Source organism: Mustela putorius, unplaced genomic scaffold (genome assembly GCF_011764305.1).
Source record: "Mustela putorius furo isolate JIRA1106 unplaced genomic scaffold, ASM1176430v1.1 tig00003869_pilon_pilon_pilon, whole genome shotgun sequence".
Taxonomy (NCBI): Eukaryota; Metazoa; Chordata; class Mammalia; order Carnivora; family Mustelidae; genus Mustela; species Mustela putorius.
Genome location: NW_025422021.1, coordinates 26,936,110 through 26,963,750, shown reverse-complemented (window position 1 = coordinate 26,963,750; position 27,641 = coordinate 26,936,110). Strand labels below are relative to the sequence as shown.

Here is a 27,641-nt window from a genome sequence, read left to right as displayed (position 1 = left end):
TATCCTAAAAAAATCAAGTATGGAGAAAAAGAAATGCAGCATTGCAGTATCATTCTCTCCTTTTCTTAGGAGCAAAACAAAACAAAACAAAAACAAAAAGCCAACAAAGAAACCCCCCATCAAAAAACACAAACCAAATGAAACTGAACAAAAAACCCACCAACACCAAAAAACCCAAGAACAAAAAAACCAGCAATTTTGAATAACGTATTTGTTTTTCTGACACCAATAGGGAAGGTACAAACAAGTAAGTATTTTAAAATGTGTATTAGAAAGTTTACACAGTGGGTTTACAGTAATAAACAAGGGTACAGAGATTTTTGTATATGCGTACTTTCTAATGTAAACCATATGTAAAAACTATCAGGTTAATTAACAGGTTAAAAACTTCTAATGTAAACCATATGTAAAAACTATCAGGTTAATTAATATACCTATAAGCTGTTTCCCTTCTAATTGTACTGGGAGGGGAGAAATTCAAATCTTTCTAAATTCTGATGTATATCTGATTTCTTTTTCTCTCATTAAGTCCCACGAAAATTAAATTTTAAGATAAATCGTTCAAAGAATTTTCAACCTTTAGCATAGAAAAGAAAGGAAAAAGATGCAAGTTAGCAGATAATCTTTAAAACAGAAATAAGGATCAATGTCGTAGGTTAAAGAGTTATAATGAAATAACTATGTTCTAGAGGTACTTACTGCACCAGATGCTGTACCTAAAAAAAAAAAAAAAAGGGAACAGTATTTACAATGTGATAAACCATGGTCTTCTTGAGTGAACATTTAAAAAATATTTATTCATACTATTTTTTCCTCCTTATCCTGTCACACTAAATATCCTAAGACTGCCCCATATGATTTATGTGCATGCTCTCTTTTTTACAAAATAAACATATATGGTGGAAGGCATTTTCAGAATTAAGTGGTACTTTTAACTTTTAAACTTCAAACTCACTTAGTTCCCGTTGGAAAAGTCATAATCTTTGACATTTGTTTCTCTTCTTGCTATTATAGGTGTCTATCTTGACTAATTCCTTTCTCCACTACACTACTGAAATAAAAAAATGCCAGACTTTAGATCTATGGCACCTTCAAGTATATAAATTCCACACTTGTGGTGTAAAATACAATATCCATTAGCTACCACACTTCCCTGTTTAAAGTTTTTAATTGAGATTAAATAAAATTTAAAAATTCAGTTCCTCTTTGTACAAGCCAATTTCAATTACTCAGTACTCATATGCACCTAACGACTATTGCATTGGACAGTACAGATTACAGAACATTTCCTTCATTGCACAAAAGTCCATTAGATGGTATGGTCCTAGACTATTATCAATACCCCTCTAGACAGAAGGGGAATTGCCTATTAGTCACCAAGTTCAAAGGAGTAAGTTTAACTTTAGAAACTAGTAATCTAAAACAATGTGTGAAAAAGAAAAAAAGAGCTATATGTAAAAAAGGAATAAAACAATAAAACACACAGAACAAAATCAAAAGAAGCTACCATGGACATCACTGGTAGAACCAAAGCATTTTAAAAGTAATTAAGAAGAAATTTTATGAGTCTGTTTCTGACTCAGGATGCAGGAAACAAAATGTTTGTTACCAAAGAGGGGAGGGCAAGAGATAAACTTCTGGATATAAAGTAAGTCAAGGCAATGTAGTGTACAGCATAAGAAATACAGTCAATAATATTGTAATAACTTTGGAAGGTGATGGATAGGTAACTAGACTTACTGTGGGGATCATTTTGTAATGTACAAAATTATCAAATCACAACGTTGTACACTAACAAGTTAACAAGATACTACTGTATGTCAATTATACTTCAATTAAAAAAAAAAGAAGAAATTTTAAGATAATTTTCCAGAATTATTTAGGGTAATAGTAATCAGCTCTAGATAGCTAATAAACAAAATATTAAACTAGATATTTCAGAACATCATTTAACTTAAATAAAGAAATTTGTGAACTATCTTAAGGAGATCCATTATGCCCCATATAAACCTGTTGGAAAATGGTGCATTTTAAATGTTTCAAACCATGTTTAAAAGAAAAAACGTTTTAGAGGTACCTGGGTGGCTTAGTCAGTTAAGTAACTCACTCTTGATCTCAGAGTCATGAGACTCTTCCTCCTTCGGAGGACCCTACCATAGGTGTGGAGCCTGCTTGAGACTCTCTCTTGCTCCCTCACCCTCTGGCCCTCTTCCCCCCACAAAAACCAAAAAACCAAAAAACATTTTGGCATAATCATGGAAAAAAGCTCAGCATCTGGAATACCAATTCATCTGGAACATTATTTACTTACAAATAATTGAGGCACTGCTAATATATATAAAAGGTACACCAGCCAAACAGTTATTAATAACTGGCTGATTAAAAAAAATTATCAGCAGGTTAACAAACTCCAATGGCTACAGGACCAAGCAGGTAACAGAAAAGACTATGAAGTAGTCCAGAAGGCTAATGAGAGTACATGCTCCATGTCCAAAATAAGGAGTTACTACCCCATTCCACAATGTCTGGCTGAATACAAACCGGGACTCAATCAGAACTTTTCATTTAAATATTCTCTGACTACCTACTGTGTTAGTAAGTACCACTGTAAACAATGAGCATTGCGATAATCCACTTTTTCAAGATAAATTCAAACTTGGTGTAAAAAGATAAAGCTAATTGTTGAATATGGCCCAAGACTTTAAATGACAGCAACTAATTATAAAATTTAAAAACATTGTATGGGCTAAATAAAGTATAACTATAGACCAAATCTGGTCCCAGAACTCCTGATCTAAAATTATGGTAATTTCTTACGGATTCAATTATAAATACTATCCCTATTTCCTACTGCTTAAAACAACAACAAAATGAAAAAAAAAAGTCAGGAGCTAATCATAAAACCCAAGTGATGCTGCTTTTATTCCTTATTATGATAGCTACTGTCCAAATGAAGTCTAATATTTACTACCATAAATGGTGTACATACCTGCTGCTACATCCATATTATTTACTCCTGGCTGTAAGAAAACAATTAAATTAGTAGTATTCACCTCGTTTAAGCTATATTTTGCAAAAGCTTTTCATAAACCACAATCAGAGTCCCCTTTATGTGTAATTCTCAAGCCACTGACTCAAAGATTCTCACTAAGTTTCAGTGGTTTTAGTTCCTTGACTTTGCTATAAATTTTAAAAATATCATTAACCTGGAGCTAAACACTTATAATCTAAGTGGTTTATTCATATGATCACCAGTTACATATAGATTGACAACCACTTATCCACAATCTGATACAGAAAAAGCTCTAAGAACCAAGTTTTTTCAACTTTCACACCAACATCATTTTAGTGGCAAAATCTGCTCTGAATGACATAAACTCTTTATTTATCCCACCCAAGAGAATACCTATCAGTTTGGCTATAGAAATATTGTGCTTAAAATTATATAAGGCATTGTATAAGACCCCAAAAGAAATTTTTATATAATATATAGAATTTACAAAGTATTATTTTACAATAATAAAATATTGTAAAATATATATTTGACCTAAGGATTTTGGGTAAGATACTGCAAACTTACCACCCCAGTGGAGTCTGTTCATTACAACCACTAGGTTATCAGGTAATAAGTAAGTTATGGTAATATGAGTATCATGATGATTTACAGATTTGCTATACAATCCAGTAAGGGTGATAAGGCTATCAAGGATTTTGTAAGTCACGCGCCCTCATTCAAGTCTCATGAAATGTAAACTCAGAATAAAATCTTCTGATTTCTAAATCTAGGATCTATTACTAAACCATAATACAACAATTTTTAATTAACAGTCAGCAAAGCAAAAGTCTATTCTTTAAGAACAGAATGCTACCAGACCAATAAAATGCTTCTGGATGACGAATTATACTATTTAGTATTCTACTCTTTTTTTTTTTTTTTTAAGATTTTATTTATTTATTTGACAGACAGAAATCACAAGTAGGCAGAGAGGCAGGCAGAGGGAGAGGAAGGGAAGCAGGCTCCCTGCTGAGCAGAGAGCCAGATGCGGGGCTTAATCCCAGGACCCTAGGATCATGACCTGAGTCCAAGGCAGAGGCTTTAACCCACTGAGCTACCCAGGCGCCCCTCTACTCTTATTTAAGGTAGAATTAACTTAACAATTAAGGATGTCTGTATAAATACAGGAAAAAATGTGAATGCCTATCATTCAAGAACCGAAAAGCCCATTCTAATTCTCACCTTGCATTACAGTTCTCAAGACACACTTAAAAAGCTAACCTGACTGCCTACAAAATACATATATACTATGTTATTTCATATGTAAAAGTAGTCAAAACATCAGAAAATAATTATTTTTACTAGATTACCGGTAAGGCAGGCTGCATGGAAGCCTGAGACATATGAGACATCATCATTCCAGGCATGACTGAAGACATCATTCCTGGCATCTAGAATAAAAGTAAAGAAAAGGTTAATATATAAAAACAAAGCATTTAATAGAACCTTATTAATCTATCTGGTTATCAAAACTAATATGTACAACTCAAGATTTAAACCCAGTGAACACTGTATGAATAGTATGCTTAGTAAGTGCTTGTTGAATGAATGAAGTATTTTATCAATGAGCTAGTATTTGTCGTAATTTATATGTAAGTTAAAATTACTTCTAACAAACATAAAAGTTCAAGTAAACTTTTTGTTTTTGTTATTTCCAAGTGCTTTTGAGAATATTAATTTCCTTTTAATTTTAACTCATCACTCGTGTTTTTCTCCCTTCTTTTGAGCAAGACAAAACTTTCTGTATTTCTCACCTTTGACTGTTAATATCTGTACTAAAAAATTTTACAGCAATCTGGCTCTTTAAAAAATTCAAGATCAAGGTGCTTAAAATTTGATGGTTACAAAAAATATGTAAAAACAAACTTCAGACATAGATCTTCTGTCTTCTCTTGAAAAACTTAATAAAGCAAACATGAGTATCTGAAGAAAGAAGGTATTAGTTTTGGAGGTTAATCTAGTCTACCAATGACTGCCATCCAAATCTATGAATGAAACTTCACCACTAAGTATCAATAAAAATTAATTCAAAGGATTTTGACCCACTACTCATCCATATTTGTATAATTCCACATTATAATTTTGATTCTAATATGAGCAAATCTAAGAAAAACATGGATGGAATAAAAAATGTATACAATAATCATAAGTACCGGGACAAAGTAACTGGGTATTCAACAGTTTCAAATTAAATGAAACTTGGAGAAACAGAAACAAACAAGCATATTGGTCAAGAGAACATATAAAGCCTACTAAACGTAGATGAGAACACTTGCACGCTGAATTTTGTTATTCGGGAAAGTCGACTCACAAAGCAAAACCAGGCTTCCCTCTTCATTAAAATGAAGCAGCACTGTATTAGTGGGTTAAAAAACAAAGGTTTTTTGTTCCTTTAAATATTCAATAAATTGCTTAAGCATCATGAAACAAGAACCTGACAGAAAACATTTTATTACTACTTGGAATACATGATGAAACAGCAGTTAAAAAAAAAAAGGTACTGGGACACCTGGGTGGCTCAGTTGGTTAAGCTGTTGCCTTCGGCTCAGGTCATGATCCCAGCGCCCTGGGATCGAGTCCCACATCAGGCTCCTTGCTCAGCAGGAGCCTGCTTCTCTGTCTGCCTCTGCCTGCCACTCTGTCTGCTTGTGCTGACAAATAAATAAATAAATAAATAAATAAATTTTTGAGCCACTCTGACAAATAAATAAATATAATCTTAAAAAAAAAAGGTACAGAATTTGAAAACAGAAGCACAAGCCTCCACCACCCTGACTAAAAGAATTAATGAATTAATTTATGCATTAAGGGAAAAAAACATAGCAATCAAATGAGAACTAGACACATTCCCTCTTCTCTCTACTCTGAAAAAATATATCCTCACAACTGATTTTACTTTAGGCTAATAGCAAAGTAGGTGTGAATTCTTAAGGTACTAAGCAACTGATTATGGGGGGAAGCACGGTAAGCAACAGTGGGGAAACAGCCTGGTATTTAAAATGGCCTATAAAACCCAAAAACTAGAATTCTAAATGAAATTGAAAAACTGAACTTTGAAAACTTGGGAAAAAAGTATTTTCTTATAAGAACTAAAGATATTAAGAAAAGTAGGATAAAATCTCCAACACACAACAGAACATTTCAATATGGTAGCAGTATTAAGTAATGTAATTTTGAATTGAAATACTCTGCTTCATAAGACAGTGACCAAATCCCATTTAAAAAACAAGGGACAAAACCCCCTACAATTAATAAGAATTGACTAGAAAAGGCAAGTGACAATATTTGAAAATCATTAAAGATCAGAGTTTGACAGAATTCTCTCAATTGTTGTTTCTCCCCACTTCAAATTTTAAAACATCTCGAAAACTTGCTCTTAGCGTAAAACTCGTGGCTGGTTACAGAATGAGATTTAGTGTTTCACGTTCCTTCCCTCCCGCCCCCCCAAAACCAACTCTTTCTTCACTTTCTAGTTGCTATCAGGGTTATAGTTTCCTTTTAACTAAATAAGATCACCTAAGCCTGTTACAACTAGATTTTCTTTACATATTTCAAATAGAAAGATGATGAACAATCAATGTTGATTTTGTAGCAACAAATACAAGCAGAGGAGACTGAATTGCTCTGGGACAGACTCACCAAATCCCAGCTCTGAGGGAGTCCTGTCAGCTCTTTTCTTTATGCAGTCTGAGAACTGACCCCAAAGGGACACTTGTCAAGGCTGAGGAGTGTCCAAATACCAGGGCAATGAAACACTGTAGCAAATAGTCTTCCCCAGAGGTAAAACCTGAGTCTGGGTCTTGGCAATTTCAACTCCCCAAATTCTGAGGTTGGCACTCTGAGCCACAACTCTATTTCAAAATAGGGTTTTTACATTTGTGGAACTTACGTGAATGAGATTTAGTGTTAAATAAAAATCTAAATTCTCCCTCAATATCTCTGTAAATTGAGGGGCATTAACTAGTTGGGCTTGTTCAACTGGACAAACGCTGGAAAGATGTACAACTGATTATCTAAAAGTAAGCAGACTAATATAATTTAAAACGAAAACTATGATACTAGTATGAAACTGTAAGCCAGAGCGATTCCATCCAGTTAGCTAGTTCAAATAGCTACTATGGGGTGAACTGTAATTCAACTGGCCACCTGTGCGTGGCCAGGCTCAATCAACCACATGGCCTTTGCTCTATAAAAGTTAGTCGGCAAGGCAGGGAGGGGTCGCCCTCTCTGTAAGAGGCAACCCCGACTGGTCGGTTTGATTCTCGATGCTTGGCACGAAATAAAGCTTTGCTTGACCTTTGCTTTGTATCAGTCTCGTTCTTTTGACCATGGACCCAACAGAAAGCAAAGAAAAAAATAAATACAGATAATGTTACATTCTTATGAGAAGTTATTACAAAAATCAGACAAATTAAGAGCTCTTCCAGAGGCCTGACCATCACAAAAACCTGTTTCTCAAAGCCTGAAGGATACACTTTGTGGTAATGTTATTAGGATACATATAACACGTGGATACATGTTTCAACCCATCTGAATTCTTTCAGAGGACTTCGAGTTGATTTAGGCCAGTTACTTGACTGCACCATCAATACGAAACCACTAAAATTTTCCAAGGTATCCATTATTATTTTGTTTCTATACCAAAATGATCCAGGCTGTAAGCTTCTAAGATCTGTGGTTCAAATCCTCAGAAGTGACTTTCCCTTCCCTTGGCCCAATAATCAAGTTGAGGCATTCAAGTTATTTTGTTGTCCCTTTTTGCATGGAAGGTTTACTTCTTGCTTCACATGAAAGGAATAGCCCCTTGGTCTCCCAGTTTTATCTGCAGAGTATTTTAGACTTCTCCTTAGGTTAGTTCTTTTTTCTCTCTAAGGGCACATAACATAACAGTGTCTTACATTCACAGCATCTTAAGTTCAATGAAAATGGGATGTTGGAAGGAAGAAAGGAAGGAAGGAATTCTTAAACAGTTGTTACAATGATGACACTATAAATTCCAGAAGCAGATCATTCTTAAAGCTACAAAGCGGTGGTTCATATAAGCTTAATGAGAGGTACACTATAAAATCACAGACATGTAGAGCTTCACAAATTTTCCATTTAAGCTCCTTTGGCAAATCATAATATTAAGTGTTACAATTACAAACTTTTAGTAGTTAGGAAACAGGAGAAAATGGGAAGGGTAAAACACATACATGAGACATAAGCTAAATTGTCTAAAATATTAAATATTTCAATTTTATGGACACTTTGAAGTTTTTAAAACCAAAAAATAATTCAGATACACTATTTGGTACACTTTATTCATAAATTGCCAACCATTTCTCTATGTATACTATATAAATTTTTCTACGTTTATTTCTATTCTTTTAAATGATAAAATGTAAACCAATTACTAAGATGTCTTCAGAAGGAATACCAATATGAAGAAAATAAAAAACAGAAACTAGGGAGCACTGCAATCTGCTCATTCTTAGCATTGCAGATTTGGAAAGTTCCTAATGTTAGGTAAAACAAGTCTGCTTCATTTTTCACTAGATCTTTTTAAAACTAAAGATAATAAAGTGATTAAAAGCAATGCGGTCAATGCTACAACACATTACGTCATATAAAACGGAAAACTAGCACAATCGTTTCATGGTATCAAAACAAAAGTGAAGATTGTCACACATGGGCACTTCAGAAGTTCTTCTCTTCATAATTATTTTCTGAAGCTTTTCCTGCTGGAAAGAAATCACACAACCCAAGGATCTTTAGCTAAATACAAACTTCTAAATTTCACTGATTTTTAAAAACCATTCTTTCTGCAAACCTAAAGTGTCAAATCACCTGGGAAGTTTGATTCTTGCCTTTTTACTTGGTTCCTCTTAAGTCAAATTCCACAAGTAAGTACACAGAGGATATTAAAGTCTAGTATCTAAAAACCACTTTCACACCACTCACTTACCTTATGAATGAATGCAAAAAAAAAAAAAATTAATCACTGAACAACTGTAAAAACTACATCTCTGAATGTAACTAGATATTCATTCAATTAGAAATAGACATCAATACTCCTGTTTAAAGCATATCCTTAATAACCCAAAATAAGTAATTACATTTTGGGACTATCATTTAACCTTACTTCCTCATCATTACAATTATATAGAAGTTCAAGATATTTATCATTTTCTGTATAACATTTAGATAAACAAATAGCAGACATCTGTATACTGTTCCACATGAAACACAACCTTACCATTTAATAAGTTAATTGCCAGTATTCTAAAATACTTCGTTTGCTAAATACTCTCAACCTGGATGAAATGAAGTATACACTCTTCCTTCAGATTCTAAGGAGGTTAGCTTAATGATATAATCTCATACTGCTATATAGGGAAGCAGTCCAGTATAGCTATTATGCATACTCTAGAGAGAGATTATCAAAATTCCTATCCTAGCTTGGTCAATCAGCAGCTGCATGATCTTGGGCTAACTTACTTAACCTATCTGGGCCTCAATTTTCTCAACTGTAACACGGGGAAAAGTACCACTCACCTGTTAACATTGCTGTAGGGATCAAATGGGGCAATGCGCAGAAAACGCGCAGAAAACGCACAGAACAATGCTCAATAAATGACAGTGCTTTTATTACCAATACTCTCCCTCAACTCAGATAATAAAGTTTCTCTTCATTGTCCCTTCTCTCATTTATTCCCTATCTAATAAATCTGCACTTAGGTTCTTTAAGAGCATCTAATAAATAATGTAAAACCATCATCTTCAGTAGGAATCAAGCCATGTAATAAGGCAATCCCATTTTTTAGCATCATATTTAATGCTAGCTCTGCAATGTCACTGGATAATTCACTTAATTCCCTGGGCCTTACTATTCCCACCTATGAATCAGACATTCATCCTCTAGCCACCCCTTTTTTAAGTGTCAGGAGGATCATATTCTTTAAGGTATATCCGTCTCTCAAACTTATACACAAAGACAGTGATAGAATTATAATTCCTTTTAAAACAGATTAGGTATCACAACTCTATTCCCTGAAACTTTAAAAAAAAAAAAAAGTGCAAGTAAATAGTTTAAATTATTAATGATACTTAGCCCACTGCCTCTTACCAAACTCCAAACTTCTTAATGAGGTCAAAGAAAATATAAAGAGAAAACTGCACATGGATAAAATGACAAAAACTTAAAAAGAACTGAATAAAAATAAACAATGATTTTAATTTTTAAAAAACTCTAAACATAGCAAGGATACCCACAAACTGTGATGTTTCAAGTCATACAGGATTAGAGTTTATTTTTTATTTTTGTAAAGATTTTATTTATTTATTTGACAGAGAGAGATCACAAGTAGGCAGAGAGGCAGGCAGAGAGAGAGGAGGAAGCAGGCTCCCCACTGAGCAGAGAGCCCGATGCGGGACTGGATCCCAGGACCCGGAGATCATGACCTGAGCCGAAGGCAGCGGCTTAACCCACTGAGCCACCCAGGCGCCCCAGGATTAGACTTTAAAACTTCCTCTAAAAAGTCACCTAAGCCTTCTTCTGAACACAAGCCATCTAGGATAAAAGTATGGAGGAACATTACTATTACTATCTCCTACTCCAAGTTCTTTCAACTAAATTCAGTTTTAGATCTAGCTAAATCATTATATACTGTTTACACGAAAGTTTACTTTTTAGTTTCTTCTCAATTGTGGGCACCTTTGAAATAAGGAGCGTTCTCATTTACATACATATCTCTAATGCAGAGGATAGGTATATGTACATAGCAGAAACTCAAATGCTTGTAAGCAGACAACTTTATGTAGACAGTTCTTATTTGTGTACAAAGAGAAAAATCTTCTATTATATTTAATATACGCTAATACATAATGACCTTAAATTACTGAAAAATAACCTTTCAGAGAAGTAAACATTTTCTTTTATCACATGGCCAAGGAAACTATACTAAACCCCATGTTTTTGAACAGAAACTTAATGCTCGTTCATTAATCAAAACGTAATTTAAAAATCTTAACCCAAAGAGAAGATCAGGCTCCACTGAGTAAAATTATGTTTGTATTATAGTGAGAACTTTGTTTTTTTAAGTCTACGAGAAGTAAATTTTAAGGAAAAAAAAAATCAAAGCTGAAGAAAAAACAAATTATATTTCAACTCAGAACAGTCTCACTTGCTGACATGTTTAGTCCTTCAAAAGACATAGCTACCAGCATCACTCAGATTTGGAAAAGATTCAGATTTCCACTTTGAGTGCACTGTACCAAGTAAAAAAGAAACAATTAGAAGCAGATTTTCTTTAAAGCCCATTAGGCAAAAAACTAATTATCTTTAGTACTACCACTAACTACAATTAACTTTTCATTAATAAGCAAAAGAAATGTATGATTACTTGACCAGAGAAAGAGAAGAAATATAAAAGATTCATCTCCACATAACTTCCAAATGTCTACAAATATCATGACTGCCAAATCAGCCATTAGAAGATGAGAAAATAAAGTTCAGCCCAACCATGTGAGGGAATACCTGTTAAGTTTTTCAGTGCAGTATATATATATATTATGTATCTTAACACCACAGACAACAGACTTAAATGCCTATTGACTAATAGTGGTATGGAGAAAGGAATAAGAATGAAAGACTAACAACTTTTATACCTAAGAGCAATCTACTCTTTCTTACTTAAAAAACCTTCACGACTTAGCCTTATCATTTCTCTAGTTAAAAACAAACATCCTGGGGCACCTGGGTGGCTCAGGTCATGATCTCAGGGTCCTGGGATGGAGCCCCACCTCAGGCTCTCTGCTCAGCAGGGAGCCTGCTCCGCCCCCCCCCCCACTTGTGATCTCCGTCTGTCAAATAAATAAATAAAAATCTTAAAAAAAGGAAAAAAACATCCTAGTACAGAGCTATGGGATACCACAGGTAGCTTAGGTAGCTTTATTAGCTACTGATACACAATCTTACGATGATTTTAAGTCACATCATAAGTATTTATAAAACACCCAATTAAAAATCAACCTGTTAACCTGTTGAGATTTGTTCTCTTTCCTTTTTAATCCTGTTACTTACTGAATACATCTGTTGTACTCTATGGAGTACTTCATTGTATCTGTTAATACTTATTTTCCTATTCCCTTTTTCCTCCTAAGGACCAGACTAAATGGAAAAACAGCTTCAATACAGCATTTCTCCCAAAATGCTAATTCCATGCAAGGTTAATTCCATGCAATGTGCTAAACAAAGCAAAATAAACACATAAACAGGGAGGTAAGGGAGCCTAGGGAAGTGGGAAAGGGAAGATGGTTAAAAAACAAACAAACCAAGTAACAATGAGAAAAACAGTTTTAAAAGGCTTCTGTGAGACTTCTCAGCATTCTTGGAAAATACTGTGCCCTGTGAATCTCAAAGGAGGAGAGGAGTACAGCTTATTCTTCCGCACTTACAGTCTTCTTAAATCTATCCAAATACTCTCCATACTCAGAAACGCTACTCTAGCTAAAGTTTCTTAATAGATGAGTTCATATTTAACTGTAATGCTATCTAAAGAAATCATTAGTAAATCTATCAAAATCGAACTACATACACAGCTTAGAAGTTATACAAACATATTAGATCTGGGGCAATCTATTTTTTAATAAGTACTTGCCTGGATAATGTAAATGCATACAGAAAGTTACTGAGATTCAATAATTATGAACAAATAACCTAAGGGGGAAAAAGCCTTTTTGTTACTTACCAATGTCCAATTCAACAACAAGGATTCTGTAAATACCCAAAATAATGCTACTTCAAAAGCAACAGTAACAAATCAATTGGTCAAATCAGTCAGTCTAAGATACACCAATAGTATGGATTTCTGGAAGGCCTATATGCCAAATCGTCATTTACCCGTGAAGGTATGGAAAACTTTTTGTGGTAAAATTTAAAAAGACCATTACTAAAGTCAGACAGATAGAAATACATTTGGCTATAATTTAAAATAAATGGAAACAGGTATTTTTGCTTTATCCACCAAAAATTATTACATTTTATCTTCCATTTTTACCAAATTAAAAAAACAACTATAGAGAGGCAAACACTAAAAATAAGAACTAAGTTGTAGCACTGTAAAGTCACAAGTAACCAATGAAAATAGTCACATGTAACATCTACTATCTCCATGGCCTATACTGTAGGAAAGACTATGTTTTTGTTTCATTCATTCAACAAGTATTTTACCGAGCACCCATGCTGTGCCAAGACTGTGCTCAGCACCTGTGGACTTCTTATAAAGTACAAAACACAGGACCTGCCCTCTAAGAGCTTACAGTCTATTATATGCTGGAAAGACACAGCAAATAAACCCTAAAACAAAACAAAACTAAATCCCAAAATAAGTGAAACAGAGTTACAGGTAAATTTCATAGGATTTTTTTAATTTGAAAGGGAGGTGTATGTTGGGCAACAAAGTATGCTGATCTTCAGGAGAAGGAAGAACTTGAAATGGCAGAACTTACGTAAGTAAAGTTAAGTTCATGGTGGTAGTGAGCTGTGGGTAGGAGAGCATGAACAGCACAAGCTCACTCAAGAACTAATATAATCAGTCAAGATATCATAAAAAGATATAGCCTGTGTTCAGCTTAGGGGTGTAAAGACATGAAGCTCAGGATTGAGTTGTACTCTGGGAGATTCTTTAAATTGTGGAATTTAGACATTATACCTTAGGTACAAAAAAAAACACTGGAGGTTCTTGGGCAAGGAGACAACATGCTAAAATCAAGAACTTGAGGGGCAGACTTCAAGCAAGAAAACCAGCTCAAAATTTGTTAAGAGTATCCTAGGCATGGGAGTGTAACTACTTGGGTCCAGATGGCAGAAGGAATACAGTCAAGATCTGTTAAAACCTGCCTCACTAATTTTAAGAACAAGAAAATCAAAATCATTTGTGAAAAGCATTCATTTATCAATTTATTGAACAAAGGCAAAAAAGTACTGAATGATTAGAATTAGGGAGGCATTAAAGAATTTTATGTCCAATCAACCCATAAAATCTCATACATATCATCTGTTCTTACCAAATGATCTGAACTGAACCATAGGTTGTTAGAGCTAAAGAAAACTTTAAATCTTTTATTCTACTTTTCTCATTAAAAGAAAAATTAAAAAAAGAAAGAACCACCTAAGAGGACTCTCTTAGGCTTTCAGTGAAGGCAAAATCACCTGTGAAAAAGGTAGGACTTGCATGCGCTTCACATAGAAAGAAAAACAAAAATTAGGAAGATGTGAAAACCTTTTAAAAGTAAAACATTCCGGGGCGCCTGGGTCGCTCAGTGGGTTAAGCCTCTGCCTTCAGCTTGGGTCATTATCTCAGGGTCCGGGGATCAAGCCCCACATCAGTCTCTCTGCTCAGCAGGGAGCCTGCTTCCTTCTCTATCTACCTGCTTCTCCACCTACTTGTGATCCCTGTCAAATGAATAAATAAAATCTTCCTGACTAAGTAAAAAATGGCCTCACATACAATCACATCTTAAGGCAAATCTCTACTGCAAATATTTGAGTATTGTCACCAAGCAAGGAAATTACTTTATTAATAACGGTTTTTTAACCAGTGATAAACCATTATTTAATTTCCATATTATCTAAAATTTATACACCTTTCAAGGTCCCTCTCAAATATGAGATTCTATAATCCTGTAAGACAGCTTTCCCATATGAACAGAAGAGGCAAATTTAATCTATATAATAGATATCTCAGATAAACCTGAAATCCACTTTTTAGTAGTAACAGAACAGCTTGAATTCTAAAAAGGGCACAGTAGGTCATCTTCTGAATAAAAACAAACAACCAAACTCCTTCAGAAAACCATAATACCCCTTAAACCTAATTAACTTGATGCATTTGAAAAATTCTGACTTCTGTATGTTGTTATTCTGTCCAGTCTGAATATTATTTTACAAACAAGTTTTAAAATTTCATGTCACATTCAGTACCATTTCAAAGACCAGAATCATTTAGCAAGTAAGACTGGCAGCAATTTTCATTTTCAGCTGGTCCCAAAATGAGATATTAATGTGAACTAGGCAATATACATGAAGGTTCCATAACCTTCAGTACCAGTCTAAAAAATCTGTAAACTAATTTTTAAAAATTGTATGACAGAACTCTACCAACTTTGTGTCACTATAGCGAACTATATAAGCACGCTGCTGTTTTTCATTAACTTCTGACCATTAATACCTCAAAGTGGATAGAAGATCAATTTTACTAACCGTCCACTTTTATTTTTAAGCAAGTTGTTTACTGGGCTTTAAATTAGATTTCTAGATTACTTGAGTTTATTTAAATTATCCATGCCCTCCAAGTCAGTTACCAAAGCTCAAATAAGAATTAGTTTTACCAAGATTTGGGCCCCATAAAAGTTGAATATTAAAAGGAGAAAAAGAAACAATTGAATTTTAAGGAAAAACAACGAAGATTTTCTTGGGACCCTAGAAGCTGGACTCTTAAGTCATTCATTCATTATCCTAATAGGAGCCAACAGGGAGAGAGAGACTTAAACATCTAAATAGTCAGGTGCATTTAAAGATACATGGCATAAACTGGTCTAGGAAAAAAGAAGAAAACCACAAGGTAAAATTCAGAGTATTTCAACAGATGTGTACCAAATAGCAAGTAATCTTTCTAGGAAGATGGTCACTGATATAGCTAAAGAGAAAGGGCCATAAAGGAAACTGTGACCAGCTTATGTCAATGAGATACATGAAAGTACTTTAAAAAAATAAATAAATATAATCTGCATTTTACTAGAAATGACTAGCTGGTGTCTTGGTTTGGTAGTGCAATAGCACCATTACAGCAAGGGTAAACAGGTCAATCCCTTGCAAAACTTACCTTGATTGGCCCAATGGAAACAGAAGGCCCCAGAAAAGAGAGAAGCATCTGGCAGTAGCAAATTGTTTTATTTTATCTTTCTGTGGAAAGAAACTAATTTTAAATAAGAACCAGAGCATTTAAAGAATAAATATTTTTTAAAGCTCATTATCTAGTTAGAGCAGCTCTACTAAGAAAACCAGAAGAGCTCCTTGCTGCTTAGAGATGGAAAGAAACAGAAGAATCAGAGTTGTTTCTCCATCACCTAAGAAAATTTTAAAACTTGTGTTATTCTAGAACAACAGAATAAAACGGTTCTTTCAAAAGCAAAAACAAAAAACAAACCCCAAAAAACCCCCAAAACTCCTATGGGCAGAATCTTTTGGGCCTGGTGTCTTTGAACAAAGATTTTTGTACAAAATTAAGGGCTACATTATAAATAAAAAGGAAGAAAATCACTTGACATTAAGCCCTTTTACTCCTAAGGTTAAGTTCAAAGAAAAAGACACAAAGCAAGGTCCTTTCTCCACTACAATTTCACCAATAGCTTAAAATATCAAGGCTTAAGTGATTATCAACGCAAACAGTATTAATTAACAAAAAGACCATACCTAATTGACTGGCTTTCCAATATATTTTATCAGCCTAAATTTTTGATGATTTATTGAGATACTCAAATTGAAAGAACTCAGCCACCAAAGAATATGTGTATTACAGAACCTGACAGGGGGCATAAAATTATTCATGGTAACTGAACCTGTTACCTTTCTTAGATGCTTCTCTAGGAACTCAGTTCTACTGAATTCACTGAGTCAGCATTAAAACCTTTTGATCTAAATCACTCCCACAAAATGTCCATTTACAATTTATGCTGGGGATGAAAGGGACAGCTCAAAAGCAGGAGTGCAGAAGCAGTAAGCATTAAAACAAAACAGAAATAAAACAGTATTAAGTGGAACGTGAACCACCTATTGGCACTGCCCTATGAAGAATCAAATTAGAGTAGAATCTCCCTTCTCTACCCCCACTGCACGCGCAGGCACACACACACATACACAAGAAGAAGCTATTTCAGAAATAAACTTTATTCTAAAGCAAAGACCTAAACAATTGCTATTTTTAGATTCTATGCATTTATGTGGTCCATGGACATAAGTTATGTTGACCTATAAAATAATATTCACTCTTCAAACATTAACTTCAATTAACATACTTGGAAAAAAGAATGTTAATACACTAAGAAGACTACACGTACAATTACTTGAAAAAAGAACTCTTAGTTTTGTTGTAGCAGAAAATAAATTTTTTATACAGAAGGCTTTTCCTTACATTCAAAATTTGATTAGTGTAATGACTCAACATTTGACTTATTTAACAATATTATTTTGACATAAACTAATTCTTAAACAGCTACAAATATTGACCCAGGTTTTGAAATCTTGACACAATGATACCACAGGCAAAAATAAACAACAAACAAATACAAAATAAAACAAAAACATTCTTACTTGTCCCATTGGTGGCCCTCCCATAGGGGGCATCATTTGCGGCATCATTCCATGAGGTACAGGAGGCATATTCGCTCTCTGACCCATAGGGTGCATTCCCATTGGGGCATAATGCATGCCAGGATGCCCCATCTGAAAAACAGGGACAATTTAAAAATCAGCAAGTAAGACAAATGCTTCTCAAAAATCTGATTTCCACATATTGGTTATGTGCAGTGCTTTAATATTAGATGAATGTGTGATTCAGTTACTGGGTTAGCTTATACTTCCTTGTCTTAAACAAAATGCACTACCCACCAGTATTCATAATGAGCTTGCAACTGACCAAACTACAGAACGAAATAGGAAAAATTAAGATAATTACTGGACAGCTAGAGTATATATTTTATTTTTCAGAGTAACCTGCTTTAATCAGTTAGCTTACTAAACCTGAGAAACATGTGAAAACCAATTTAAAAACTGTTATGGGTGAAAAACCACAACTCTGTTCTATTTCACACAGCAGATAGCTAGTTAATATCTTAACCATAACTATTCTTAAATTTATATTTAAGTTAATTTTAAACTTTGAAACGAGGATTTTCCAAATTCTTTCGGATAAGAGCTGGTCTCAACAGAACACAAACATTATGGGTAACCAGGGACACTTAACTCCTAACATGTGAACATAGTACTTCCTAAAAGAATCTTCAACACAAGGAAAATTACTTCTGCCAAAAAAAGAAAAAAAAAATTTTTTTTTTCAGACTAAGGTCTATCACTCAAAGACCCTAAATACAAACAACTAACATTTCCATTTTAATTCCCTTTTAAAAGACAACTATTTCTTTACCTTGGTGCCCATTGTTCCAGGTCTTAAGACCAGGTAATTATCCCCTGCCAATCTTCCCGGCTGTACCCCTTGCAACCACCACTACTACTGGTGAAAACAGATTTTGGCAGCCTCTCTCAAAGTCTACATAATCAAGTTTCCGCCTCCCCCTCCCTGCTACAGCGGGCCTACCTCTCCAAAACGCTCACCCCGCCCAAGGCCCAGCACCTCCACCGCGCATCTGTCTAGGCCAAGCCCAGTAAGAACTTCCAGGGACCCACATTCTTCCCTTTGTGCATCCCCACTCTCCAATTCTCCTCCTCGTTACATAGCCCACCATCTCGAGCTCTTTCTTCGTCCACTCTCATCTTCTTCTCCTTTTGGAAAAAGCTTCCTGCCTCTCTGACTTCGTTTTTCATTGTGCCGCTTTCCCCCGCTCCACCGATCCCTTACCGAGGGCCGTCTCCTCAGGAAGCCGTCAGCAGAGACCCAAGAACTGGAGCAGAGGCTTGAGCCGGACAATCTCCGCTCCCCGTCCCCGGGACCCCGCGAAGGAGGATGGCTCTCCATTTCACTCACCATGAGGCCTCCACGCTCCGCTCCCGTCCCCGGCCTCATCGTCGGGCTCAGACTGCTCCGCCGGCGGCCACTGCCGCTACACATACCAACAAGAAGCGATCTGAGTGGCTGGCGCCCACTGGGGCCAAAGGTTAAAGGCTGCCCTGCGCTACGGGGCGGGATCAGCGGGGCCAATAAGCTGACAGGCTTCCCGACTGTCCAATCAGAGTGCGCTGCCGACACGCAGCTCTGCGGCGATTCGCCCCCAGCCTCAGCCTCACTCGGCGTCGCCTGCATGGACGGGGGGGAGGGGGACGGAGGAAGTTTCTGCGCCTCCGCCGGGAAAACTCCACCAACTTTCCCCGGAGAAGGGAAGACAACGGTGTCCCAGCTTCCCGAGCTTAGACCACCTCACCCCGTAGGGGGTGGGGCAGTTGGGGCCTGCCACCTTCACTCCCTCCGCCCGAGTTACGTACGCCCCACAAACCTGAGGCTGCCCGGGGTGGGGTGGGGTGGGGGTGGGGTAAGCAGCTTCTAGCGTTAGCGGTGGCGGGGGCCAGGCGCGCGCGCGCGCGGTGCTCGAGGAGGAGCGGGGGCGGGGAACAGGAGAGGAAGGGGGGGGGCTCCTTAAGCGAGGGTTCGAGCTCTTTACGCACCGGCTGGAAAGCCCGCGGAGGGGGCGGAGGGAAGTTGTGATGGGGCGGGAAGAACAATGCAAAAGAGAAAGAGAGAAGGGCAGTTAGGCAGGTGGGAGCGGAGCCAGAGAAAAATAGGAGCGTATAGCAGAAGAAGGGAGAAAGCTAATCGATTGGGAAATGGGAATCCGAGAGGTATGGGCGGGCGCTAGGACCGGGCGTCGAGAAGATGCGGCTTTGGTGCTACTGGGGCGCGCGCTTGCCTGGAGGTGACGCGGCCGTGGCGGAGGTCTCTGGCTGGGACGAAGCACTGCAGGGAGAGGAGACTTGGCTAGCTTTAGCCTCGGCTCGGCTCTTTCTGCGCACTTCTCTGCTTTCTTTCCTTCCTACTGAGCTGGGGTCGTGCTCTGGCCCAGGGGCGCCCAGCCTTTCTTTAGGTCCCACTGCACCTTCCCCGCCCAGTTGCGCACCTCTGCGCCCCCCTGCGCGACAGTGCCGGGTGGTGGAGGCTGGGGGGGGGTCTGGCCGCTGATTGGCTGCTGCGAGCGCGGGGCGGGGCGAGTGGGAGGCTCTCGACCTCCGCGGGCCCGCTAGTCTTTCCCGCCATGTCGTTCGTGGAGGGCGGGCGGCGCTCCGCTGCTCAGCGCCGACGTCTCGACACCCCTGTCACGTTTTCCCGGCCCGCGTTTTCCACGTTCACTCAGGGGGATGGTTGGGGTGAGGGTGAAGTGGACGAGGAGGACGGGTGCGACCAAGTGGCCCGTGATCTGCGGGCGGAGTTCTCGGCCGGGGCGTCGTCGGAGCCTAGAAAGGGCTCTCTATTCCGGCGGGACGGGGACGGGTCTCCGGTTCTGCCCGATAAGCGCAATGGCATTTTCTCGGCGGTTGCGGACGACGGAGCCCAGGCTCGGCGGTGGCCGGTCCAGATCCTCTCAATTCTTTGTTCGCTGCTGTTCGCCATCCTCCTCGCCTTCCTCCTCGCCATCGCCTACCTGATCGTAAAAGGTACTGAAGCTCCGGCGCTGAAAGTCTCTGTCCAGAGTAAAGTTGATCTTGGACGTAGGTCTTGACTTTCTTTAATCTGCCTCCTCCCCATCAAAGGCCGGCAAGCTGGTAGTGGCTTTCACCCAGAGTCCTCACTGGCACCTTTCTTTGCTCATCCTCTTTTGTTTTGTTTTGTCTTCGGAATGGTGGAACACCCTGGTGCAAGCTTAGGAGACCCATTTTCAGAAAGGGTCTTGATTAAATGGGTATTCTTGAAGCGACAGTAGAGTCAGTGAACACTTGGGGTGAAATGTTGACAAAATGAAGCATTATGGAGGACAGCAGTCCTTAAAGAGGGTGAAAAGTGTGTGATTAAAATAGGCTATTCATATTCAAAGACTTTTATTTAATCCACGAATGGTTAGAGGTATGCTATTCACTAATTTTGTACACGCACAGAATTCCAGAAAGAACGGATTTTCACCCACAGCCAAAAGTTCAACTATTACAGGTAAAATAATTAGCACCTCTTGGTTTTGTATTAGGTTTTCAACAGAGTGTAGTGGTGAAGTTTTGTAACAGGACCTAAATAACCTATTCTCTGATTATTAGTTTTATTTTCTTGAGTGTGAAGTTTAAGTATCAACCAGATTGGAATAGAAAGAGATGTACTGTGAAAAAGTTTTCAAAGTTTATCCTGTAAACTGTATGGTTGGATATTTATTTTACAGTGGAAAGAATCAGACGCGAGTTTAAATCTCAGTTCTCGTTCGTGTGTGACTTTGGCCAAGTTACTAACAAAAATTAAAACAAAAACTACTTTAGTTCTGTGAGAAGCACCCAACAAGTTGCCACGCAAGTTTTAGGGTTTTTTTGTTTTGTTTTGTTTTTTTGTTTTGTTTTTTAACTAAATAGAATTAAATTAGCTTAACTCCAGTTTTAATTTTTTCCTCATTGCTTCCAAGCTCCTACTGGGCTGCAGATGGCAGCTAACAACTTAGGCTTAATTTTTATACACAAGACAGTTGAGAGTAAATGTGAATCTCTTCATACAATGATCTTGGGTGTCAATGTTAAATTTGTGTTTCATATTTAACATTGTTTAACAGTGTTTCATTACTCTTTCACTCCCCTCCTCTTTTTTTCCACTGTATCTTGGAGAGAGTTTTGTAGGTTATTTCCCTTGTGCTGTGAGAGATTTCCTTTATATTATTAAGTCACAAAACTTGGTAAGCGGAGTCCTATGCAGAAGACATTGAGTTGTGCTGACTTTTGAGAATGGAAGAAAGGAATCTAATATGCTGTGTAATTTCCATTGCTTAAAATACTTTTAGGGGCACCTGGCTGACAGAAGAGCATGTGTGATTTGAGGTTTTGAGTTTGAGCCCCACATTGGGGGTAGAGATTAAATAAATAAAATATTTTCACAATAACTCTAAGAAGCTTTGTGTATATGTGGCAGTTGACTCATAAATGCTTTATTTGCATACTGAAGGTTCATAGCTGGTATATGGAATCAGAATTTCGACCCATTTGTTTCTGACTCCACAGCATTTTCCACAGGTTCACAATATTTTTCCAGCCTTTAAGCTATTCAAGTAGTAAAATCATCTTTTTTACTCAAGCCTTCTTTTTTTGTATTTACAGAGTTGCATGCTGAGAATTTAAAGACTGAAGAGGACATAGACACTGGACTACTAGGTATAACTTAACTGTCACTCGATTTGCTTTTGAGTTCATTTTTATTTTGCGAGATCATGTTTAAACTACAAAGTTTTGGGTAAAATACTTAATCACTTGTGCAATTCATTCAGTCTTAATTTTTTTATTTGTGTTTGTGGTAAATCTTATTAGATTTTATATATACTTGGTGTGTGTGGGTGTACACCACACATGCTAGAAATACAGTTTGAACATAGCTGTATGTGACAAAGACCCAGAGACTACTTAACATTTTCTTGCTACTTTCTAGAAAAGTATCCCTATACCTTTTTCCAGGAATTAAAAACATACAAAAAAAACTTCTTCATGAACTTAGCAAAGATGACATCTTAAGCAGGCCTCAGGAGAAACTTAAGTTTAAATCTCCTCTAAGCAAATTGTTTTTTAAAAAATGTAGTAAGTATTGGACATACTTGTACAGGTTATTGACAACGAAGAGTCAGACTTGAGTTTCTATAGAATGCTGTACAGAGGTGCGCCTGGGTGACTCAGTCCTTAAGCATCTGCCTTCAGCTTAGGTCATGATCCCAGGGTCCCTGCTTCTCTCTATACCTCTGGCTGCTGCTAACCCTGCTTTTGCTCTTTCTTTCTGTCATATAAATAAATAAAATCTTAAAAAAAAAAAAAAGAATGCCATACAGATTACTAGTGAAAACTTTAAGGGTTTTTTATCTTGTATTTATCTCTTCCGACAGAATGATTTTGAAGCATCCAGAGCTTTACTGGTTTGGGATATTTTACTCCTGTTTGCTGTTAATTTATTCAGTTAATCATTCTGAATTGTAAAAAAAAATAGTTGAGATCCTATCCTTCATGTCACCCCCTCTCCTAATTTTAGCAGATCTATTTAATCTCTTCAAGGCTTATGCCCCACAATGATAAAAAATACAGTCTGACTGATTTTGCAGAAGAGGATACCTTTATATTCAAAATATAGAAACAAATTAGTCTCATGAAAACTTTTCTTGGTCTTCTCAACTTCTTGCATGAGAAGATGTACTTTACAGTTACACATTTTATCAGCGTATGTTGTTACACTGTATCATCTCTAAAAACAGCCAAGGTTATGAGGCTTTTCATAGCATTTATTGATCTGTCAACTTGATGCCACAAGAATAGAACAGAATCTTAAGAACTAGGCATGAATTCTGTGTTGCTATTTAAAAGTTAGAAAACTTCATTCAGTGAACATTTATGAAAAACATAGGGTGGCACTTGTCATCTGAAGGAATGGCTTGTTCAATATCAAAAGGAATGTAATAAGGCGTTGTCGTTTTCCTGCTTCTTTTTCTACTTCCAGTTAGTCTGATATTACTTTTGGATGTGCCTGATAGATACCTAATACAATGACAGCTAATATGAAGATCATTAAGTGTTTCCTAATGGCATGAATTCACTTTCAAGATTCAGGAGCAATCTCAGGAGTGAGGAGAAATTACTGTATCTTTGTGGCCAAAAAACCCTACTAAACAATAGTTATGCCAAAACAAAAATCCTTATTTTGAACCGATGCTTTGGTGGTCAGATAGAGAGTATACTCAATATCTAGTGAACTAATTCAGTCACTTTCCTGGGGATAACTTTGAAGTGTGCATAGTTATAACAAATATTCATATTCATTGTAATGTGTAATAGAAAATGCTTTTCTGTAGAAAGAGTATAGAATTCTTAACCTGTCTCAGAGAAGCAGTGCCAAGATGATTAAGCACCTATAAAGTTGAAGTTACTGAAATAACACATTGTTCTAAGCTGGAATTCTCTTCCATTGGAAGAAAATACAGTATAACCTCTCTGCAGAAGAATGTTTTGACTTGACTACTAGCCTCCAGTTAAAAGTCTAATTGAGACAGCTGATTGTTGGAAATAGGCCAGTTTTTTTTTTCAAATTTTGACTTGCAATCAAATCAACCTTGAGTTAGCTTAGGTATGAAGAAGGATTGCTGCATTAGCTTATTTGTGAAGTAATGCCTGTGGAATTATATCCTTACCTGTTTACAATTGATATAAAAGTTTTTAACATGAATAAACAATCTTAAATAAAAACTGTGTTGAATTTGTCCACTATTTATAGGAAAAGTGGAATGTAGCCTTTTTAAATCCTGATTTTGTTGTATTTCATTGCACTTATTTTGCCTTGTTTGCTAGGTACCTCATAGGTAAATATAATGTTTGTTTTGTGTATTACCCTTTTTTGCTGTAATTACTATTGTTCGTACTTGTTATCTTTATATTTCTGTGATTCCTATTTAAATTTTACTGCAAATTGCCTCAAATCTTTAAGAATCACCTGGTTTTTAGAATCAAATAATATAAGCATACTAGCTACTCTCCCTTGAAAGAGTTCTCTTTCTAGAAAGAGTAATAAAAATTTTGCACACTGCAGATTTTTTTATTGCAATTTAAGCCTGGTCCAAGATTGGCATAGCTCATTAAGAGCAAATTTTAGCAACAGCTCTCATTTTAGTATGCTTAAGAATCACCTGGACTTTCTTTTAAAAAGTATCTTTAGGTTTTGTTTCAGCTCAGGGTAGAGTCCAAGAATCTTCATTTTTTATAGGTGATTTTGATACCCCACAGTTTAAGAAATAGTTTTGCAGGGTAAGAATCTCGTTTTTTTTTTTTTAAAGAAGTGTGGGGTTTTTTTTGTTTTTGAAGATTTTATTTTTAAGTAATTTTTATACCCAACATGGGGCTCAGTCTTACAACCGTGAGATCAAGAGTCATACATCCTACTGACTGAACCAGCCAGGAGCCCCTAAAAAGTGTGTTTAAAGGCAGTTAAAGTCCTTGCAAGTTGACTAGTGACAGACTAATAAGATATAAGTCCAATTGCCTCTTAAGAAACCTGACTTTGAAAGGATCTGCAACACTGCCATTCTCTTGTCATCTTTGCCTGAAAGCAGTCTTCTTGGGAAACTCTGTTTATAATTTAAACAAAAAGATTCATGATGAGCATGGTATCAGTGCATTTGGGGAGTTAATTGATCCTAATGGTTAATAGGGTTATGCTATCAATGTTCCTCTTTATTGGTGAGGTAGACCAGCCAGGAAGATGTAAGAAATGCTGTCACCTGGTTTTAGAACTCATCTACCTTAATCATCCCTAGGTGGCATTAGAAGGACTTTCCTTTTATAATTGTCCTACAAACCATTCACTACTGTAAGCCTGTTTTTCAAGGAGAGAAATAAAACTTAAGTTTACTTAGTTAAATCACATTTTAGTCCTTCCTGCTAAAGGTTCTTCTCAGGCCAGATTGATTGCACTAATATAAAACGTAGAAATTAGGTGCACCTGGGTGGCTTAAAGCCTCTGCCCGCAGCTGGGGTTGGGCTCTCTGCTCAGCAGGGAGCCTGCTCCCCCCCCCACCACCCTCCGTCGCCTCTCTGCCTACTTGTGATCTTTGTCAAATAAATAAATAAAATTTTTTTTTAAAAAGAGCAAACAGAAATAGGAATTATTTCATTTTTTTACATTAACTTTTGTATCCATCACATTTTCCAAGTTTTATAACTTTTCACATACTTAGTTCTATTTCCAATTTTTACATTTTTTTCATATCTTACTACAGTGTATGATAAAATGACCTTTTATTTGAGGCAAGCCTGAAATAAGCACATAAGAAAAACAAAGATAGGCTATTACCAGAAAATGCTTAATCTAAGACTACTGTCATTAAATTAAATGTAGGACTAGTACTTTTAATATACATGTCCTAAGTATTCCATACAGAAATTGTAATTGACTTCATGGAGTTCCTTCAGTCTGAAAAGATTTTTGGTACTTGTCACTCTTGACATCTACTAGTTAATAGTTAACATTAAGTCTCTCTTGTGGCTAAGACCAGATATGTAGCATTTTGCATTGTCAGGGGCTATTCTTGTTTGTTTGTTTTTTAAGATTTTATTTATTAAGAGAGAGAGTGTGAGAGAGAGCATGAGAGCTTAGAAGGTCAGAGGGAGAAGTGGACTCCGCATGGAGCTGGGAGCCCAATGCGAGACTTGTTCCGGGGACTCTTGAGATCATGACCTGAGCCGAAGGCAGTTGCTTAGCCAACTGAGCCACCCAGGTATATTCTTGTTTTTAAGCTACCTATCTAGTTATCCTTTATGATTGAGGTGTTTATAGGCTTGTGAACATTTACAGAGATGATTGATACAATACTAAGTTCAATCAAAGATGAAAACAATTCATTTGACGAGTTTATCAGTTATTTACTCTGCCAAGAGATAAGTGAGACTCTACCCTCATGATTTCATAAGATAGAACATTAGAATCTTGGTAAAAATTTCCAAGAGAAAGGATGCGTTGGAAAGTGACCCGTTCTCTTAGAAAGGCACAGGTTGAAAACAACCATTCAGTTTCTTCCTTACAGTGAAAAATAATGGAAACTGAACTTAAACTGTTTTCAGTGAATGTATTGAGCGTTGTAATTTGAGGCCAGTATGTATTAAGGATATGATATAGTGCTCTCTGCAGCTGGGTGGGGTAACTCAAGTAATAATTGAAAATTTCACAAATATGTTCTCCTGTGGCTGTGTGTGTAAAATTGTGTGTATTGCTTATTAGTTGAAGAATGACGACTAAGGCAAAAAAGAGAAAAACAAAAGCCCAAAAGTACTGGAAAAATGAAACCAAAATTTTAGATAACTTACCTGAGTTTTAGATCTTTTTATTTTCTATTTTCTACAATTAATGACAATGACTCTCAATAAAAAAAACTTTTTTATTATTATATGATCTCTGATATGAGAAATTTGAGAGGCAAGGCAGGAAGTTGTGGGGAGTAGGGAGAGAAAAATGAAACAAGATGGGATCTGGAGAGAGACAAACCATAAGAGACTCTTAATCTCAGTAAACAAACAGGGTTGCTGGGGGTGGGAGGTTTAGGGATAGGGTGGCTGGGCCATGGACATTGGGGAGGGTATGTGCTGTGGTGAGTGCTGTGAAATGTGTAGGCCTGGTGATTCACAGACCTGTACCCCTGGGGCAAATAATGTATTACATGTTAATAAAAATATTAATTAATTTTTTAAAAAGAAAATCTTTGTTTAAAGAAAAGCACAAATTTAAGCTTAGAAAAATATAAGTAACATTCAGCAATTAATAATATTTTTAACCTTTGTGGTATGCCAAACTTTATTAATTTTTTACATGTGTTATTTCACCTAGTATTGCCAACCTTCCTGCATTCATTCACATAAATTATCTTCTGAACCAAAATTCACAACAATGTATATTAAAATTTTTATGTCACTAGATAGCTTAGGCACAACAGTAAGGAAGAAATAATATGGGTCATTAGCAAGAATTATTGGCAGCCCAATTATTTGTCTTAAAAATCATTGCAGGGCTCCTTACTACATAGAAGTGTAATGAGAAGCTCACATTGGGAACTCTAATCCCCAAGAAATTGGGATCTGGGGAGATGTTTCTTAGGCCAATCAAGTAAAACTTGAACTGGCATTAGAATTAGCTGAAGACTTAAAGCTTATCTTACTAGACTTCGCCTGTTCTAGAGTTTC

General features: G+C 36.6%; 2 protein-coding genes across 10 annotated transcripts in view; one reads left to right on the top strand and one right to left on the bottom strand.

Annotated features, from left to right (window-relative positions):
* Window positions 1-19,074, bottom strand: part of PRPF40A (pre-mRNA processing factor 40 homolog A) — a 55,185-nt gene extending 36,111 nt beyond the window's left edge. For 3 of the 8 annotated variants that reach the window (XM_013051938.2, XM_013051933.2, XM_045066913.1), the window contains exons 1-5: window positions 18,673-19,003; window positions 17,409-17,540; window positions 4,366-4,446; window positions 2,990-3,020; window positions 700-716 (exon numbers count right to left, since the gene is read on the bottom strand). In XM_013051938.2, coding sequence (XP_012907392.2) covers window positions 700-716; window positions 2,990-3,020; window positions 4,366-4,446; window positions 17,409-17,540; window positions 18,673-18,882 — 471 coding nt within the window. In that variant the 5' untranslated portion in view covers window positions 18,883-19,003. Of the gene's footprint in view, window positions 1-699; window positions 717-2,989; window positions 3,021-4,365; window positions 4,447-17,408; window positions 17,541-18,672 lie in introns of all 8 variants that reach the window. The other 5 variants (XM_013051936.2, XM_045066915.1, XM_045066916.1 and 2 more) reach the window with 3 other exon arrangements.
* Window positions 19,065-27,641, top strand: part of ARL6IP6 (ADP ribosylation factor like GTPase 6 interacting protein 6) — a 33,966-nt gene continuing 25,389 nt past the window's right edge. The window contains exons 1-2 of one of the 2 annotated variants that reach the window (XM_004743870.3): window positions 19,065-20,417; window positions 22,044-22,097. In XM_004743870.3, the coding sequence (XP_004743927.1) occupies window positions 20,018-20,417; window positions 22,044-22,097 (454 nt within the window). In that variant the 5' untranslated portion in view covers window positions 19,065-20,017. Of the gene's footprint in view, window positions 20,472-22,043; window positions 22,098-27,641 lie in introns of both variants that reach the window. The other variant, XM_045066917.1, reaches the window with a different exon arrangement.